The sequence below is a fragment of the Polistes fuscatus genome, unplaced genomic scaffold (genome assembly GCF_010416935.1).
Source record: "Polistes fuscatus isolate 324 unplaced genomic scaffold, CU_Pfus_HIC Scaffold7, whole genome shotgun sequence".
Lineage (NCBI taxonomy): Eukaryota > Metazoa > Arthropoda > Insecta > Hymenoptera > Vespidae > Polistes > Polistes fuscatus.
The window spans coordinates 6858009-6879319 of NW_025113151.1; the positions used below are offsets into that span (position 1 = coordinate 6858009).

The window sequence follows — 21311 nt, forward strand, 5'->3', positions numbered from 1 at the left end:
CGTGACGCATCTCTTTCCCGCAGAGTATTTTTTGTTATATATATGTTTAGTTTCACCTCACAGAATTATAGATTGTTGATTGGTTCATCTTTGAACATATACAAGACAATAGACTAACCAGTATCCAGTACAATTTGGGAAGAAACTATAAATCCATCAGTTTTAATTTTAAGGCGAGTTCACACAGAAATATATATATATATATAATCTATACACTAATTTTTATACCATCTGACAATAATTCGGTAATTTCCTGAATCGATATTTCGTAGAAACCAATTCTATGTTGAAATATTGCGCAGTCTTATATTTCCAACACGCCATATTGGATGTGAAGTTAATCTGAGCGAACGTTAACTTACTTTGTAATTTGAAACATACTGGTTTAATTAAATAATATAAAGTAAGTTTAAAATATTCCATATCAATAATGGGTAAGAAGAAAGGTACGCAATTTTTCATTAATTTCATATTTAGTTTCATTATTAGATATTTAGATATTAGATATTTAGTTTCGTATCAATATTTTTTAGAAAATCATTCAATATGAATTATTTTGTAGGGACAAAAAAAAATATCAATCCAAATCCAAAAATTGGATTACCGGATACTTCACAACAGGAACAAGGACAGGAATCCTTATCGAAGCCACAAGCTTCGTCACATGCCCCATCGACGTCACACGCCCCAACAACATTACCAGCCCCAAAAACATTACCAGCCCCAATGACATTACAAGGTGCATGGTTGAAACGAGCCTCATCAAAGGCACAAGCTTCATCAACATTACAAGCTACACCGCAGCCACAAGCTTCATCAACATTACAAGCTACACCGCAGCCACAAGCTTCATCGACATTACAAGCTACACCGCAGCCACAAGCTTCATCAACATTACAAGCTACACCGCAGCCACAAGCTTCATCGACATTACAAGCTACACCGCAGCCACAAGCTTCATCGACATTACAAGCTACACCGCAGCCACAAGCCTCATCTAAGCAACATGAGGAATTGCCCATCCAAGGGGCTTGGAGTCAAAGTCGAGATGGAGATCGTGGCAGAGGTTGGGGCAGAGGTCGGGGCAGAGGTCGAAATGTAGCTCTAGATCAAAGTCAAAGTCAGAATCGAGGTTTTGATCAAAATCAAGGTGAAGTTAAAAAAGTAGCATGGGGTAGAAATGTGCAGCAACAACAACAACAACAACAACAACAACTTCCTATGGTATATTGCTTTAATATTTTTATTAATCCCTCTATCCAAGGAAGAAGTATATTATACGTAATAGTGTATATATATAGATAATATTACATTTATATTATTTTTGTTACACAAAAATATATAAATATTCTTTAGGCTAGAGGCCCAAAGGTGGATTCGCCGTCATCATCATCATTACCACCATCACCTTTATCGACACTACCATCAACTTCATCAACATCAAAGTCACAGTCTCAATTGCAAGAAAAATCAGCACAGACTGTAACTAGTCAATTGGCTCTAAGTATACCTAAAAGAAAGCAGGCAATATGTGGAACTCTTGGTAGACCTATAATGGTTGAAGTCAATGTGATGTCATTCGAATTCAAGAAATTTGTAACAAATGTTACTCAATACGATGTAAATATAATCCCTGACAAGCCCAGATTTTTGATGAGACGTGTTTTCGAACATTTCAGAAGAACAAATTTTCCGTCTCGATATCCTGCATATGATGGGAATAAGATTGTTTATAGTGCACAAGATTTGCCATTTGGAGAAAGAGTAAGTATATAAAATGAAATGTAAAAAATGATTAAATTAATCCTCTACAAATATTTTTGTTTAATTTAGATAAGCGGATCTGTTGAAATTGAAGAAAATGGTAGGAAAAGAGAATTCATAGTTGAAATGTCAAAGACTGTAAATTTAGATCTTTCATTCTTAAAAAAAATTACTCCTGGTTTTGATGACCCATTGAACTTTCAATCCGGAATACAAGCGCTTGATGTCATCTTACGCCATGGGCCTCTGACATATAACTTTCCAGTAGGCAAAACAAGTATTTTTTTTGATCCTATGTATTTAATAGAATTGAGAATACTTCCTAATTCTTTGAAACATTACACGTAGGCCTTACTGGCTCTGATGTATGTAGCTTATTCATTTTTCTTACTCCCTAAGTGTTCTTCTTTATTATTTATTTATACGTTTTTCTTTTTTTTTGAACGATCTTCTTTCACCAAATTTTTCCTTTTTACTTTACCGACTGTGCATATGTTGTTCTTTTTTAAAGCATGTATCAGTAATGTAAATCCCACCACATTATGTATTTTTTATTTTCTTCTTTTCTATTATCTCTTCAAAATAGATTATTGTTCTTACAATTCGTACGTATTTTAATAGGTTGGAAGATCAATCTTTTGGCAACCAAGGTACGGGGGAAAGGATTTGACGGGAGGAATGGAAGCATGGACAGGTCAATTTCAATCTGCTATTCTAGGATGGAAACCTCTTTTGAATATAGATGGTAAAATATAATATATATTAATTTTTTGTTAAAAATGATTTTCAAAATTTGTATACATAACAAATGCTTTATGTGATTATTTAGTTGCACATAAGGGATTCCCCACTTCACAGAATGTTATTGATGTGATAAAGCAATTTTGTTCAAATTGCGATGGAAATATTTCTCCAAAAATTATAAGCCTAAACCAAAAAAAAATAAATATATACTTAGATAAATTAAAAGTTCATTATGAGATACCAAACGTGCCAACATCTAGGAGAACACATATTGCACGTGGTTTAATAGACGAATCTCCAAAGACTTGTAGATTTAGTCGTTCTGATGGAACTTCTTGTACCGTCGAGGAATATTTCAGATATGATAAGAGATATATTATAAAATATCCTGATTGGCCTTGCTTATGGATAGGTGCACCAGAGAAGAAGATATATGTACCTCCAGAGGTACATTTAATTTCTTTTATAATATATAAGATTGTTTGAAAAGTACTTTCATTTTTCGCACAGTGATTCCATTAGTCATGTTTACAGATACCTAATCTTACTCTAAACCTCAAAATCACTTGACATTTTAGAAAAAAATACCTCCAAAATGCTTTGGATTATAAATATGATAAAATTGTCTCTTATTTACCTTTGAAAAAACGAAATTACGTTTTGAACGACCTAACAGAAACAATATATTTATTATTAAATTTAAAGACAAATAATATTCAATTAAATTAAGAATGAAACAATCATATGTTTTAAAAATTTTTAGCTCTGTGTTATAGTACCTGGACAAGTAAATAGAAGAAAATTGACCGATAGACAAACGTCCGAAATGATAAGATTTGCGGCAACTAATACTGAAATGCGCAAAAGAAAAATAATGGATGGTGTAAGTATTTTATTTGCATATTTGTTGTATACAAATATATATATTAAATATATGTATATTATTTTATAACATGATAATAATTGCAGTTTAACGCTTTGGAAATGAATAAACATCCAACTCTAACAAACGAGTTCCATCTTTCAATAAACCCACAATTTGAAAAGGTTCCAGCTAGAGTATTAGATCCTCCTCGATTGTCGTATTATGGTGCAGATAGCATAAAAGTGAATAAGGGAACTTGGAAGGCTGGAAAAATGTTGCATCCAATAAAATTAGAGGGTCATCAATGGGCAATTTTAAATTTACATAAAACATTTATAACGTACGCTGAGATTAATAACTTTATGAATGAGCTGGAGTCAACAGCTAGTAAGTACATATCAATATTTACAGTCATTTAACAATTTTAACACTATGAAAATGTTGATTGAATGTAAGAGTGTTGAATGAAAATGAAATTCTGCAATAATTTTGTTTTCTTTTGTACATTAGACTTTATGAAAATGTTTGTATCGTCCGTTTAATCAATTTTTCTTTATTTTTCACTTCTTTCTTTGCCATAAGAAAGCACATGGGAATGAAATAAATGCTTTAATATTGTATTTTGTGTTTCAGGAAGAAATGGCATGTTTATAGGCAAAACCAATAATATTAAAGAAATTCAATTTAATAGAGAACATGACCTTATGCAATATTTTCAACATTTAGGCGAAGCTAAAATACAACTTGTTGTAGTCATTATACCAGACTATAATGAAGTATATTGTAATAAATTTATTTAATTTACAAGCAATTATTCATTCATTCGATTTATTAAAAGATATTTTATAATTGTATATTATTTATCTTAAAGGTAGGGTGAAGCAAATTACGGAATTAAAAACAAATGTACTCACACAGTGTGTTAAATCTGTAACTATTAAGAATAAATGTAATGGCACAACTGTGGGAAACATCGTTTTGAAAATTAACTCTAAACTTAATGGTACAAATCATAGTATTACTGAAATTGACAGGTATAGCATTTTATATTAATAATAAAATTATCATACTTCTCGTATATTTTCTAGAGTATATATTATAATATATTGTGTTCGGGATTGTATTTATTACTATTTTTCTTTATGCAGACCTAAGGTTTTGGACGGCAGTACTGTTGTGATTGGTGCCGATGTAACACATCCACCTCCAGATTCTGAAATACCTTCTATTGCAGCTGTAAATATTACTTTTATATAAATCTCTTTAAAATTTTAGTAAAAATATTTTATTACACGTAATACATTTTATTATAATAAAGGTTACAGCAAGTTGTGATAAAATTGGTTTTAAATATTCAATTGAGGTTCGCTTGCAACCACCAAGACAGGAAATTATTTCTGATCTTACGGATATTATAAAAAAACTATTAAAGAATTTTTGTGATGCTACAAAACAGAAACCATCAAAAATTATCGTTTATCGGTACGTAAATTTATTAAAAAATAATATTGACTTAATATAGAATTTATCAAATTAATTTATTAAACTTTATCTATCTCATCATAGTGTTATATTAAGAAACATTTTCATTTATTAATTGTATATAGCGATGGTGTAAGTGATGGACAGATTTCTCATGTGTTGGAATACGAATTACCAGCTTTTCAACGAGCATTTAAATTACTTTTTCCCAGAGAAAATTATAGACCACTAATTACTTTTCTTGTGGTGCAAAAAAGACATCATATACGATTTTTTCCTGCATCGCGATCAGAAACAGATGATAGACATTGTAACGTTAGAGCTGGTACAATTGTGGATACACATATTACACATCCCACTGATATTGATTTTTATCTCGTATCTCATGCAAGCATTCAGGTAAATTATCCAATACAATATAAATCTCTAATGCGATTTTTCTTTTACATAAGTGTTATATATTATTTTATATAAGGGGACTGCACGACCTACCAAATATAAGTGCGTATACAATGAAATAAATATGACTGAGAATCAAATAGAAGAACTTACATATCATTTGTGTCATATGTTTGCACGTTGTACAAGAGCGGTTAGTTATCCAGCACCAACATATTATGCCCATTTAGCAGCATTTCGCGCTAGGGCACTTACACAAAAGTAAGTAACATAATGATATATTATAAAACTTATTTGTGCAAAAATGATTCAATGTCTAATTTGATTTTGTAGCGTTGAAATTAGATTAGACGATCTACCGACCGAGCAAAAAAAAATAGAAATATTAATAAAAAGTAGAGCTCCGATGTTTTTCATTTAGTTTATATCAATATTTGAAGAGGGTAAGAGAGAATTATTTTTTTTATTACTGCAAATTCTAATGGTGTGGGAATTATTATTTCTGAATAATATTATATCTCTTTTTATATTATATTATAATTTTCATTGAAATAATCGACTATTTTACTAAATAAGGATAAAATTTGAAGCATATATATATATATATATATATATATATATATATTAATAAATATATAATTAATAATGCTTCAAATATACATATATATATATATATATATATATATTTTGTATATATATATATATATATATATGTATATACATATATATAAAAATATATATACAAAAAATATATATATAAGAAAAAAATAAAATAAATTTGATGCATATAATATTAACACATTTTGTGCAGATCACAGCGTGTGAGCTTTTTTTATATTCTCTTTGATACCCCTAGAATACAGAGATTTGTTTAAGTTTAAATGGAAAAGCACAATTTATGGAATGAAACGTATTTTATTTTAAAATAGATTTTTTTTTGAATTTTCTTGCACATAATGTGTTAAAATAAAAATATATCTCATAAAAATATATTATATCTTGTTAATTGAAATATGTATCTTTATGAATTAAAATTGTTTATGTAACACGGATTATAAATGTATAATTCATATTAATAAACAAAAAAAAAATAAAAAAAAATATCCTATTTCTTTTTCAATTATAATATTAACACGTAAAGTCATATTTTTGTTAATTTTATCTACGACAATAATATTTAAATTTAAAAACAAATTAAACCTTTGGCAAATAAAATTTGTTTCTATATGCTATTACAACATTCGTAGTTATGCAAAAATTCGCGGTACTCGGTTATATCAACGGTAAATTGTTTTACGTTCACGCGCATGCGCGTGTTGTGTGCGTTTAAAGGAGATTACGTATGCAGGTAACCTCTTTAAAATTAAAAATATATAACAGTGAAAAAAGAAGATTTTGTACATTGTGATCTTGGCGTTATGGTTTATCAACACCGTTTATCTTCTTAATGCATAGGTAAATATATCCTAATTTTGTTGTTTTTCTAAACATTTATTTTCTCAAGACAGTGTAATAAAAATAAAATCCGGTGTAAAGTCATTGTTTCGAAACTGTGTACAGCAATGATAATTATGGCAATCTGTAGAATTGATTAGTTTTAACTGAATGATTAATAACATCCACTGAATGTTTGTAATTTTAAGAATCAGCCAAAATATTTCTTATAGAATTCAATTTTTGTAAGAAAAACTTCTTCAATAGGATACTTTAAAAAGTATTATGTTGGTGGTAGTAATAATAAAGCGTGTTTTATTTGAAGTAACAGGATCATACACTTTTTTTGAGTTACGTATGCAACGTGCTTGCAACGTAATTCCTCAACATTATTTTCATTCGATTTTTATTCGTATCACTTTCAACAAAATTTTCCAAGAAATATTTAAGATTATAATCATGCTACGATATTATTTAGATATTTATTACCCTTATTAGCAAAATTATTGGCGCGGTGAATTGGATTTGCAAAATGAGGTGTTCATTTGGGGTGTTTAAAAAAAAAAACCTCTCCGATAATAAAATTCATTTCAAATTATTTAGATACTGCGCAATAAGAAAACGTCAATGTTTCTGATCTAGTGTTAGTGTATATATAAGAAGAAGGATTTCAAGGGGGAAAGAGGGTGAAGGGGAGGGGGGATTATTACTTCATTCATGGAACTCGCCGATTCAATGGTATTTCAAGGACGTGTAGGGTGACCCGTTAGTCCCTTCCTGTGGGAAAAGGTTTAAACTTGGTCATACGTCCCCCCTTCATACTTTCTTACACACATGAACAGTAACAATGGATGGAAAGATGGTATTTATTTATTTTTGTTTCATGCATAATATACAGATTTTCTTTGTTTCTTGAATTGGATCCAATCAATTTCTTTTATCCCTGAGGATAATGCGTAGAGACATTTCTTGAAGCGTATTATTAAAACTTCAACGGATCGAGAATAAAATAATGAAAAATCTAACGATTTCAAGATACCAAAAAAAAGAAAAGATAAATAAAAAATAAACCTAAAAGAGATAAAATGCATTTAATTTTCATACTGGTATTATTTATTTAATTACACGTATGCATGTAACGAATCTTCAGCTGTGCCCATCACTCGCACACATTCATCCCGTTGTTTACATTTTCGTATAATAAAAAAATATATATATATATATATTATAAATATATTTGATTTCGCAAACCTAATAATATACTTTTCTCGATTATTTATTTTTTTTGACTTAATTTTTTTTTTTTTATAAATCTTCTACGTTCGTTCGTTCGTTCTCCTTCTCCGTTTTCTCATCTTCTTTTCTCTTCGCGTCCAACGGTTTAGATTTTTTATTACGTTCTAATCAATCGTAACTCCACGAGGATGAGGGTTAGAATGGTGATGGTTGTGGTTTTTGTTTGTACACTTGGATTATCTTTCGATATTACTAATGTTTAAAAAAAGAAAACTTTTCGAAAGGTTTAATAAATATTAAATACTTATATATAATCGTTAAATATTTGTGCAAACATTTATTAATAATTATTTGATCAAATGAATGAATATAAGAATATTATTTAGTTGTACGTTGAATAATAAAGATAATATTGCTTAAGAATTATAAATTAGAATTACATGTTAAAATATATGTTAATATTTGAAAATAAATAATAAATCATTTTTCTATTAACAATGTTATATTATATTATTTGCATTCTCATCATGCGTTAATAATTAATTGATTTAATATTAATATTGTTGTTTAACATATACAATTATGTGTCGTATTATTTACTTTAAGTAATCAATTAACAAAAAAACAGATTTTTTAAAAATACTGAACCCCCCGTACACCGATAAATAACAATCAATATTAAAGTATAAAATAATAAATATGATAAATATATTTGGTATTACATTCATTGGGGGATGAATGAAACGAAACGAAACGAAAGACGTAACGAAAGAACGAATGAATGAATAAATGCTAATAAAAATTCTTGTACTTTTTTAGGGTGGAAGCATAGTAAAGGTCGAAGAAAAAAAAGCCTGGACCATGTCAGGGCGAGGGGTGGATTGGTGACCGAAAACTCATCCATCATCCCTCAAAATATGAATTATTCTGAAGGGAAAAAGATTATGAAACTAAATCCAGAAATTGGATAACCTGATACTTTACAACAGGAACAAGGACAAAAATCCTTATCGAAGCCACAAGCTTTGTCACATGCCCCATCGGCGTCAAATGCCCCATCGACGTCACATCACGCATTTCTTTCCCGCAGAGTATTTTTTGTTATATATATGTTTAGTTACACCTCACAGAATTATAGATTGTTGATTGGTTCATCTTTGAACATATACAAGACAATAGGCTAATCAGTATCCAGTACAATTTGGGAAGAAACTATAAATCCATCAGTTTTAATTTTAAGGCGAGTTCACACAGAAATATATATATATATATAATCTATACACTAATTTTTTCACCACCTGACAATAATTCGGTAATTTCCTGAATCGATATTTCGTAGAAACCAATTCTATGTTGAAATATTGCGCAGTCTTATATTTCCAACACGCCATATTGGATGTGAAGTTAATCTGAGCGAACGTTAACTTACTTGTAATTTGAAACATACTGGTTTAATTAAATAATATAAAGTAAGTTTAAAATATTCCATATCAATAATGGGTAAGAAGAAAGGTACGCAATTTTTCATTAATTTCATATTTAGTTTCATTATTAGATATTTAGATATTAGATATTTAGTTTCGTATCAATATTTTTAGAAAATCATTCAATATGAATTATTTTGTAGGGACAAAAAATATCAATCCAAATCCAAAAATTGGATTACCGGATACTTCACAACAGGAACAAGGACAGAAATCCTTATCGAAGCCACAAGCTTCGTCACATGCCCCATCGACGTCACACGCCCCAACAACATTACCAGCCCCAACAACATTACCAGCCCCAATGACATTACCAGTCCCAATGACATTACCAGCCCCAACAACATCATCAACCTCAACATTACAAGGCGCATGGTTGAAACGAGCCTCATCAAAGGCACAAGCTTCATCAACATTACAAGCTACACCGCAGCCACAAGCTTCATCAACATTACAAGCTACACCGCAGCCACAAGCTTCATCGACATTACAAGCTACACCGCAGCCACAAGCTTCATCGACATTACAAGCTACACCGCAGCCACAAGCTTCATCGACATTACAAGCTACACCGCAGCCACAAGCCTCATCTAAGCCACATGAGGAATTGCCCATTCAAGAGGCTTGGAGTCAAAGTCGAGGTGGGGGTCGGTGCAGAGGTCGAAATGTAGCTCTAGATCAAAGTCAAAGTCAGAATCGAGGTTTTGATCAAAATCAAGGTGAAGTTAAAAAAGTAGCATGGGGTAGAAATGTGCAGCAACAACAAAAACAACAACAACAACAACAACAACTTCCTATGGTATATTGCTTTAATATTTTTTATTAATCCCTCTATCCAAGGAAGAAGTATATTATACGTAATAGTGTATATATATAGATAATGTTACATTTATATTATTTTTGTTACACAAAAATATATAAATATTTTTTAGGCTAGAGGCCCAAAGGTGGATTCGCCGTCATCATCATCATTACCACCATCACCTTTATCGACACTACCATCAACTTCATCAACATCAAAGTCACAGTCTCAATTGCAAGAAAAATCAGCACAGACTGTAACTAGTCAATTGGCTCTAAGTATACCTAAAAGAAAGCAGGCAATATGTGGAACTCTTGGTAGACCTATAATGGTTGAAGTCAATGTGATGTCATTCGAATTCAAGAAATTTGTAACAAATGTTACTCAATACGATGTAAATATTATCCCTGACAAGCCCAGATTTTTGATGAGACGTGTTTTCGAACATTTCAGAAGAACAAATTTTCCGTCTCGATATCCTGCATATGATGGGAATAAGATTGTTTATAGTGCACAAGATTTGCCATTTGGAGAAAGAGTAAGTATATAAAATGAAATGTAAAAAATGATTAAATTAATCCTCTACAAATATTTTTGTTTAATTTAGATAAGCGGAACTGTTGAAATTGAAGAAAATGGTAGGAGAAGAGAATTCATAGTTGAAATGTCAAAGACTGTAAATTTAGATCTTTCATTCTTAAAAAAAATTAGTCCTGGTTTTGATGACCCATTGAATTTTCAAGCCGGAATACAAGCGCTTAATGTCATCTTACGCCATGGGCCTCTGACATATAAATTTCCAGTAAGTAAAACAAGTATTTTTTTGATCCTATGTATTTAATAGAATTGAGAATACTTCCTAATTCTTTGAAACATTACACGTGAGCCTTACTGGCTCTGATGTATGTAGCTTATTCATTTTTCTTACTCCCTAAGTGTTCTTCTTTATTATTTATTTATACGTTTTTCTTTTTTTTTGAACGATCTTCTTTCACCAAATTTTTCCTTTTTACTTTACCGACTGTGCATATGTTGTTCTTTTTTAAAGCATGTATCAGTAATGTAAATCCCACCACATTATGTATTTTTTATTTTCTTCTTTTCTATTATCTCTTCAAAATAGATTATTGTTCTTACAATTCGTACGTATTTTAATAGGTTGGAAGATCAATCTTTTGGCAACCAAGGTACGGGGGAAAGGATTTGACGGGAGGAATGGAAGCATGGACAGGTCAATTTCAATCTGCTATTCTAGGATGGAAACCTCTTTTGAATATAGATGGTAAAATATAATATATATTAATTTTTTGTTAAAAATGATTTTCAAAATTTGTATACATAACAAATGCTTTATGTGATTATTTAGTTGCACATAAGGGATTCCCCACTTCACAGAATGTTATTGATGTGATAAAGCAATTTTGTTCAAATTGCGATGGAAATATTTCTCCAGAAATTATAAGCCGAAACCAAAACAAAATAAATATATACTTAGATAAATTAAAAGTTCATTATGAGATACCAAACGTGCCAACATCTAGGAGAACACATATTGTACGTGGTTTAATAGACGAATCTCCAAAGACTTGTAGATTTAGTCGTTCTGATGGAACTTCTTGTACCGTCGAGGAATATTTCAGATATGATAAGAGATATATTATAAAATATCCTGATTGGCCTTGCTTATGGATAGGTGCACCAGAGAAGAAGATATATGTACCTCCAGAGGTACATTTAATTTCTTTTATAATATATAAGATTGTTTGAAAAGTACTTTCATTTTTCGCACAGTGATTCCATTAGTCATGTTTACAGATACCTAATCTTACTCTAAACCTCAAAATCACTTGACATTTTAGAAAAAAATACCTCCAAAATGCTTTGGATTATAAATATGATAAAATTGTCTCTTATTTACCTTTGAAAAAACGAAATTACGTTTTGAACGACCTAACAGAAACAATATATTTATTATTAAATTTAAAGACAAATAATATTCAATTAAATTAAGAATGAAACAATCATATGTTTTAAAAATTTTTAGCTCTGTGTTATAGTACCTGGACAAGTAAATAGAAGAAAATTGACCGATAGACAAACGTCCGAAATGATAAGATTTGCGGCAACTAATACTGAAATGCGCAAAAGAAAAATAATGGATGGTGTAAGTATTTTATTTGCATATTTGTTGTATACAAATATATATATATTAAATATATGTATATTATTTTATAACATGAGAATAATTGCAGTTTAACGCTTTGGAAATGAATAAACATCAAACTCTAACAAACGAGTTCCATCTTTCAATAAACCCACAATTTGAAAAGGTTCCAGCTAGAGTATTAGATCCTCCTCGATTGTCGTATTATGGTGCAGATAGCATAAAAGTGAATAAGGGAACTTGGAAGGTTGGAAAAATGTTGCATCCAATAAAATTAGAGGGTCATCAATGGGCAATTTTAATTTTAAATAATACATTTATAACGTACGCTGAGATTAATAACTTTATGAATGAGCTGGAGTCAACAGCTAGTAAGTACATATCAATATTTACAGTCATTTAACAATTTTAACACTATGAAAATGTTGATTGAATGTAAGAGTGTTGAATGAAAATGAAATTCTGCAATAATTTTGTTTTCTTTTGTACATTAGACTTTATGAAAATGTTTGTATCGTCCGTTTAATCAATTTTTCTTTATTTTTCACTTCTTTCTTTGCCATAAGAAAGCACATGGGAATGAAATAAATGCTTTAATATTGTATTTTGTGTTTCAGGAAGAAATGGCATGTTTATAGGCAAAACCAATAATATTAAAGAAATTGAATTTATTAAAGAAGATGACCTTATACCATATTTTCGACATTTAGGCGAAGCTAAAATACAACTTGTTGTAGTCATTATACCAGATAATGAAGTATATTGTAATAAATTTATTTAATTTACAAGCAATTATTCATTCATTCGATTTATTAAAAGATATTTTATAATTGTATATTATTTATCTTAAAGGTAGCGTGAAGCAAATTGCGGAATTAAAAACAAATGTACTCACACAGTGTGTTAAATCTGTAACTATTAAGAATAAATGTAATGTCGCAACTGTGGGAAACATCGTTTTGAAAATTAACTCTAAACTTAATGGTACAAATCATAGTATTGCTGAAATTGACAGGTATAGCATTTTATATTAATAATAAAATTATCATACTTCTCGTATATTTTCTAGAGTATATATTATAATATATTGCGTTCGGGATTGTATTTATTACTATTTTTCTTTATGCAGACCTAAGGTTTTGGACGGCAGTACTGTTGTGATTGGTGCCGATGTAACACATCCAGCTCCAGATTCTAAATTACCTTCTATTGCAGCTGTAAATATTACTTTTATATAAATCTCTTTAAAATTTTAGTAAAAATATTTTATTACACGTAATACATTTTATTATAATAAAGGTTACAGCAAGTTGTGATAAAATTGGTTTTAAATATTCAATTGAGGTTCGCTTGCAACCACCAGGACAGGAAATTATTTCTGATCTTACGGATATTATAAAAAAACTATTAAAGAATTTTTGTGATGCTACAAAACAGAAACCATCAAAAATTATCGTTTATCGGTACGTAAATTTATTAAAAAATAATATTGACTTAATATAGAATTTATCAAATTAATTTATTAAACTTTATCTAACTCATCATAGTGTTATATTAAGAAACATTTTCATTTATTAATTGTATATAGCGATGGTGTAAGTGATGGACAGATTTCTCATGTGTTGGAATACGAATTACCAGCTTTTCAACGAGCATTTAAATTACTTTTTCCCAGAGAAAATTATAGACCACCAATTACTTTTCTTGTAGTGCAAAAAAGACATCATATACGATTTTTTCCTGCATCGCGATCAGAAACAGATGATAGACACTGTAACGTTAGAGCTGGTACAATTGTGGATACACATATTACACATCCCACTGATATTGATTTTTATCTCGTATCTCATGCAAGCATTCAGGTAAATTATCCAATACAATATAACTCTCTAATGCGATTTTTCTTTTACATAAGTTTTATATATTATTTTATATAAGGGGACTGCACGACCTACCAAATATAAGTGCGTATACAATGAAATAAATATGACTGAGAATCAAATAGAAGAACTTACATATCATTTGTGTCATATGTTTGCACGTTGTACAAGAGCGGTTAGTTATCCGGCACCAACATATTATGCCCATTTAGTAGCATTTCGCGCTAGGGCACTTACACAAAAGTAAGTAACATAATGATATATTATAAAACTTATTTGTGCAAAAATGATTCAATGTCTAATTTGATTTTGTAGCGTTGAAATTAGATTAGACGATCTACCGACCGAGCAAAAAAAAATAGAAATATTAATAAAAAGTAGAGCTCCGATGTTTTTCATTTAGTTTATATCAATATTTGAAGAGGGTAAGAGAGAATTATTTTTTTTATTACTGCAAATTCTAATGGTGTGGGAATTATTATTTCTGAATAATATTATATCTCTTTTTATATTATATTATAACTTTCATTGAAATAATCGACTATTTTACCAAATAAGGATAAAATTTAAAGCATATATATATATAGATAAAAATATATATAAGAAAAAAAAAAATAAATTTGATGCATATAATATTAACACATTTTGTGCAGATCACAGCGTGTGAGCTTTTTTTATATTCTTTTTGATACGCCTAGAATACAGAGATTTGTTGAAGTTTAAATGGAAAAGCGCAATTTTTAGAATGAAACGTATTTTATTTTAAAATAGATTTTTTATTGAATTTGATAATTAAATCGTGTCTTATGCAAAAGATATTAATAATTTTCTTGCACATAATGTGTTAAAATAAAACTATATCTCATAAAAATATATTATATCTTGTTAATTGAAATATGTATCTTTATGAATTAAATTAGTTCATGTAACACGGATTATAAGTGTATAATTCATATTATTAAACAAAAAAAAATAAAAAAAAATATCCTATTTCTTTTTCAATTATAATATTAACACGTAAAGTCATATTTTTGTTAATTTTATCTGCGACAATAATATTTAAATTTAAAAACAAATTAAACCTTTGGCAAATAAAATTTGTTTGTATATGCTATTACAACATTCGTAGTTATGCAAAAATTCGCGGTACTCGGTTATATCAACGATAAATTTTTTTACGTTCACGCGCATGCGCGTGTTGTGTGCGTTTAAAGGAGATTACGTATACAGGTAACCTCTTTAAAATTAAAAATATATAACAGTGAAAAAAGAAGATTTTGTACATTGTGATCTTGGCGTTATGGTTTATCAACACCGTTTATCTTCTTAATGCATAGGTAAATATATCCTAATTTTGTTGTTTTTCTAAACATTTATTTTCTCAAGACAGTGTAATAAAAATAAAATCCGGTGTAAAGTCATTGTTTCGAAACTGTGTACAGCAATAATAATTATGGCAATCTGTAGAATTGATTAGTTTTAACTGAATGATTAATAACATCCACTGAATGTTTGTAATTTTAAGAATCAGCCAAAATATTTCTTATATAATTCAATTTTTGTAAGAAAAACTTCTTCAATAGGATACTTAAAAAGTATTATGTTGGTGGTAGTAATAATAAAGCGTGTTTTATTTGAAGTAACAGGATCATACACTTTTTTTGAGTTATGTATGCAACGTGCTTGCAACGTAATTCCTCAACATTATTTTCATTCGATTTTTATTCGTATCACTTTCAACAAAATTTTCCAAGAAATATTTAAGATTATAATCATGCTACGATATTATTTAGATATTTATTACCCTTATTAGCAAAATTATTGGCGCGGTGAATTGGATTTGCAAAATGAGGTGTTCATTTGGGGTGTTTAAAAAAAAAAACCTCTCCGATAATAAAATTCATTTCAAATTATTTAGATACTGCGCAATAGGAAAACGTCAATGTTTCTGATCTAGTGTTAGTGTATATATAAGAAGAAGGATTTCAAGGGGTGAAAGAGGGTGAAGGGGAGGGGGGATTATTACTTCATTCATGGAACTCGCCGATTCAATGGTATTTCAAGGACGTGTAGGGTGACCCGTTAGTCCCTTCCTGTGGGAAAAGGTTTAAACTTGGTCATACGTCCCCCCCTTTATACTTTCTTACACACATGAACAGTAACAATGGATGAAAAGATGATATTTATTTATTTTTGTTTCATGCATAATATACAGATTTTCTTTGTTTCTTGAATTGGATTCAATCAATTTCTTTTATCCCTGAGGATAATGCGTAGAGACATTTCTTGAAGCGTATTATTAAAACTTCAACGGATCGAGAATAAAATAATGAAAAATCTAACGATTTCAAGATACCAAAAAAAAGAAAAGATAAATAAAAAATAAACCTAAAAGAGATAAAATGCATTTAATTTTCATACTGGTATTATTTATTTAATTACACGTATGCATGTAACGAATCTTCAGCTGTGCCCATCACTCGCACACATTCATCCCGTTGTTTACATTTTCGTATAATAAAAATATATATAATCAATATACAGAATTTATATATAATACATATTATATATATATATATATTCTGAATCGTATAAATGGATTCAACTGCGACGCAGATAGTGGATAATTATATCATAAAACTCTCTTTTCAACTTTCCTCCCGTTTATTTAGGCGAATTTACATCGTCGCACTTAACCACCCACCACTGAAACCCATTTCATCTGATTTAAAACGCTACAACTAAAAAAACGCGATTTGTAAGTTTCACCTGCTGCGTCAGAATACTGGTTGTTAATTCCTGTTTGCGTCTCCTAACAGTTTCTACGCCTTATTCGTAGGGGGGTTTTTTCACGTGACCGAAGCCTTCTATTGATTCCTTCCTAGAAGAGGGTGCATGCGCACCCTCGTCGATTATCACTTTCATCCCTTCTCTCTCTCTCTCTCTTCTCGTTCACATATATTAAATACATATGCACCCCCTCTCCCCTTCACCCCCCTTGCCCCTTGCTCCCTTTGATTCCTCCAAATACGAAGAGGGGGTTGGAACACGCTAAGGCGCTGACTTCGGTCAGCAGAACGTGTTGGGTGTCCAGTAGAAATCCTCCTAGTGGTGGGAGCTTTTAATGGGGGAAGGGGGTTGGAAGAAGAATGGAGGGGAAAACGGTGGTTCGTAGTGGAGAAATCTGACAGTGTCACTTCCTTGGTGGTTCCGTACGATACGTTCATTATTATTTATCCAACGTTCTCGTCTAAAACTCTCGTCATGATTAAATCGTCGCTTTGTTAAGGTACAATTTTATATATATATATATATATAATATATTATAAATATATTTGATTTCGAAAACCTAATAATATACTTTTCTCGATTATTTATTTTTTTTGACTTAATTTTTTATTTTTTATAAATCTTCTATGTTCGTTCGTTCGTTCGTTCGTTCGTTCGTTCGTTCGTTCGTTCGTTCTCCTTCTCCGTTTTCTCATCTTCTTTTCTCTTTCCCTACGTATATCGATCGTGTCTTTTCTACTTGACGTGTGGATGGTGATAACCAGATGATATCTAGAATATAAGAAGAAGAAAAAAGGTACCCGTGAAAGTTAATTAAGTTGAAAGAAAACTTTTTTTTCCGATTATTATTATTTTCTCTTTTATTTTATTTTATTATATTGAAATTGCGACTGAATCGAATCAAAAGAAAAATGTTATTGATTTTGTTCGTTGACTCGCGTGTAGAAACAAAATTACGTTAGATTTTTATTTTAGATATTATTTACACGAGTTATTATTATTAATATATCTTTCCATTGAATATTATTTCTTCGTACGTTTGACGTAATTCATTGTTTTTTTCTTTGCCCAAAACAATTAATGTCGATTAATTTTTTGAGAAATACATCGCAATAAATGTATACGTTACATCATATATATATATATATATCAACGTTACTTCATACATTACTCTACATTCTACGCGACTAAAAACTGTTATTCCTTTCTTCGTCGTTATGCCTTCTACGCGGGAAATTATCGATCGTCCATTCTCTTGGTTGCCGGTATACGCGCGATTATGTTTCCACTCGATGCACACCTATAGATCCTCCCATGATCGTTGTGTTGCATCGGGTCAGCGTTCTCCGATATATATATATATATATGTTTACTTACTTATTTTACATACTATTTTTTCCTTCCATTTTATTAACGCATAATACGCATCAATGATTTATTTGTAAACGAAATAATACACTTCCCTCCCCTTTTGTCCCATCAAAACCCCTTTTTACTTTTCTATACACCACCATTCCACCAACCTATCCCCGTTCAGTTACCTACGTTTCATTTATTGCATCGAATAATGTGCATAAACCTAATACGCACGACGTACAGAGAACGTATACATATATCCGAGAAAAAGGTACGTTGATCTACTTCAAGATTTATATACAGATAAAATACGTGTGCTTTTATTTCTTGTTGTTTTTTATTAATTTTATTTCAATCTTCGCGTCCAACGGTTTAGATTTTTTATTACGTTCTAATCAATCGTAACCCCACGAGGATGAGGGTTAGAATGGTGGTGGTGGTGGTTTTTGTTTGTAACCATTTGCGTGGAAAATAAAATAATTTCTTTTTCTACATCGTAGAAAGAGTTCTTTTTTGCAATAGTTGTTGACGTTGTTTAAAGAAATTCTGATCAGAAAAACGATTCGTTCTGCATCCCTCCCCGAGAAACTTCTCGAACAGCTTTGCAACGTGCGCGCTTGTTGCTAGGTGGCAGCGACGACTATTCCAGAGAGAGTGAGAGAGAGGGTTGATATCGTCAGATTCCAAATGTTAACCACCCTCCTCCTTCCTTTCAGTCATTTGCTTGTTTCCTTTTTTTTTTTATCTTTCTCATTTACATTGAAATACGTTGTAATATCGCGGCAGGGTAACTTTTATTTCAACTTTTTTTCTTATCAACTTTCATTGTTTTAAGAAACCAACAGAATATATATTGTTTATGTTTTTTCTCTTCTCTTTTATTTTCTTTTCTTTCGTGCATAATATTAATGATATAGTTTAAGATTTATATTGTAAACCCTTCCCCCTTCCACTCAGATCAATCGATCAAGTCTCCAGTCGATTCAAAAATTTGTCCATATCAAACGTTGTTACATTTTAAAGAGAAATTCAATATAATTAATATAATTATCTTATTTTTTTTTGAAATAATTATCGATTCGATAATTATTTGCTAATGAATAAATCAATAATTGAAATAAAAGAAGCAACGTGGAATAAATGTATACTTGTATTATTGGTTTTGTTTTTTTTCTTTTTTTTTTTATATATAAAATTCGTGGACAAAGTTTATTCGATTTTAGATCATCGTAATGGGGAAGAAAAAAGCTCGGTAACTTTTGTTCATTACTCAATCAAATTATTTATTTCATTGCTTAATCAATTAACTTTGTTATTTTTTTTTGTTCTTTTTAAAGTACACACGAAATATCTTTCTCATGATTTGTCTTCATTTTAATAAGCACGAGTTGACGCACGTAAGACTCTATACGAGAGGCTAACGATCGAACTTTTCCCAAAATAACATTGAATGCAACGGTAAGATCTATTTTTGAGATGTTATAAACGTAGGAAACACATCACTGTTATCTTAAACGTATAGTTGCCGTGATTTCCAAATTTAAACAAACTTACACACGAATACTTACTACACATGCATGTATATATATATATAAAACCATAGAAGAAGTTTTTACATATTTGAGGGGAAAAAAAAATACACTCGAATATATATTTGAAAATTCAACGAGTTATACAATTTTAATACGATATCGAATTTATTTAACTGGAAGAATTCTTATCTCTGATTAAACAATCATCCCACCCCCCTCTCTTCCCCTTTTCGCCCCTACATCGTTAATGAACAAAGTTTAATGAGTTTACAAAATGTACGAGATACACTTGGATTATCTTTTGATATTACTAATGTTTAAAAAAAGAAAACTTTTCGAAAGGTTTAATAAATATTAAATACTTATATATAATCGATAAATATTTGTGCAAACATTTATTAATAATTATTTGATCAAATGAATGAATATAAGAATATTATTTAGTTGTACGTTAAATAATAAAGATAATATTGCATAAGAATTATAAATTAGAATTACATATCAAAATATATGTTAATATTTGAAAATAAATAGTAAATCATTTTTCTATTAACAATGTTATATTATATTATTTGCATTCTCATCATGCGTTAATAATTAATTGATTTAATATTAATATTGTTGTTTAACATATACAATTATGTGTCGTATTATTTACTTTAAGTATCAATTAACAAAAAAACAGATTTTTTAAAAATACTGAACCCCCCGTACACCGATAAATAACAATCAATATTAAAGTATAAAATAATAAATATGATAAATATATTTGGTATTACATTCATTGGGGGATGACTGAAACGAAACGAAACGAAAGACGTAACGAAAGAACGAATGAATGAATAAATGCTAATAAATATTCTTGTACTTTTTTAGGGTGGAAGCGTAGTAAAGGTCGAAGAAAAAAGGGCCTGGACCATGTCAGGGCGAGGGGCGGAGTGGTGACCTAAAACTCATCCCTCTGCGTCGAGACCCTCGATGCTTACGCTACGGCTGGTGTCGACTCATTTCTTGAAGCAGCCATAGGCAGTGCCCTTCGCCTAAGAGAAAGGGCTCTAAATGCGATGTGCCGTGATAGAGACATGAACTCAGAGCTAATCGAGTCATACGAACTCTTGTTAACGTCGTCTTCTTGCTTCTACTCTCGTTGAATGTCGCGTCATAATAATCATAATAATAATAAACAAAAAGAAAACGAAACACAGAACAAATTAAAAAACATTTTTTTAAAAACTACGAAAAATAAGATTTATATATATATATATATATATATAATATATATATATAATATATATATACATAAAAAATAAAAAAAAAAACAAAAAAAACTAATAAAAATCAAACAAAAACGAAAACCTTCCACAAAAAAAAAATTAATT

At 29.9% G+C, this 21311-nt stretch overlaps 2 protein-coding genes and 1 long non-coding RNA gene across 5 annotated transcripts; all 3 read left to right on the plus strand.

The window, feature by feature from the left end:
- The first annotated feature begins 216 nt into the window (after positions 1-216).
- On the plus strand, positions 217-5860 carry LOC122524423 (protein argonaute-2-like). The gene is made up of 15 exons (XM_043646702.1): positions 217-446; positions 563-1224; positions 1357-1764; positions 1834-2028; positions 2386-2509; positions 2594-2955; positions 3272-3391; positions 3478-3760; positions 4007-4156; positions 4245-4407; positions 4522-4609; positions 4692-4855; positions 4981-5254; positions 5331-5515; positions 5588-5860. The coding sequence occupies exons 1-15, from the start codon at positions 431-433 to the stop codon at positions 5673-5675; spliced, it is 3282 nt and encodes a 1093-aa protein (XP_043502637.1). The 5' UTR covers positions 217-430; the 3' UTR covers positions 5676-5860.
- A 713-nt stretch (positions 5861-6573) lies between these two features.
- LOC122524424 (protein argonaute-2-like) lies at positions 6574-15189 on the plus strand. 3 transcript variants are annotated; one of them, XM_043646703.1, is made up of 16 exons: positions 6574-6709; positions 8744-9436; positions 9552-10207; positions 10341-10748; positions 10818-11012; positions 11369-11492; positions 11577-11938; positions 12255-12374; positions 12463-12745; positions 12992-13138; positions 13227-13389; positions 13504-13591; positions 13674-13837; positions 13963-14236; positions 14313-14497; positions 14570-15189. In XM_043646703.1, exons 2-16 carry the CDS (start codon positions 9421-9423, stop codon positions 14655-14657), a joined length of 3273 nt encoding a protein of 1090 aa, XP_043502638.1. In that variant the 5' UTR covers positions 6574-6709; positions 8744-9420; the 3' UTR covers positions 14658-15189. The 3 variants fall into 3 exon arrangements, with proteins under 3 accessions (XP_043502638.1, XP_043502641.1, XP_043502640.1); XM_043646706.1 differs by lacking the exon at positions 6574-6709 and adding an exon at positions 7407-7550; XM_043646705.1 differs by lacking the exon at positions 6574-6709 and adding an exon at positions 8096-8208.
- Positions 15190-17004: 1815 nt separating this feature from the next.
- LOC122524426 lies at positions 17005-21122 on the plus strand. Its single transcript, XR_006305541.1, has 2 exons — positions 17005-17543; positions 20809-21122. It is a non-coding gene; the product is annotated as an uncharacterized LOC122524426 (long non-coding RNA).
- The last annotated feature ends 189 nt before the right edge of the window (positions 21123-21311 follow it).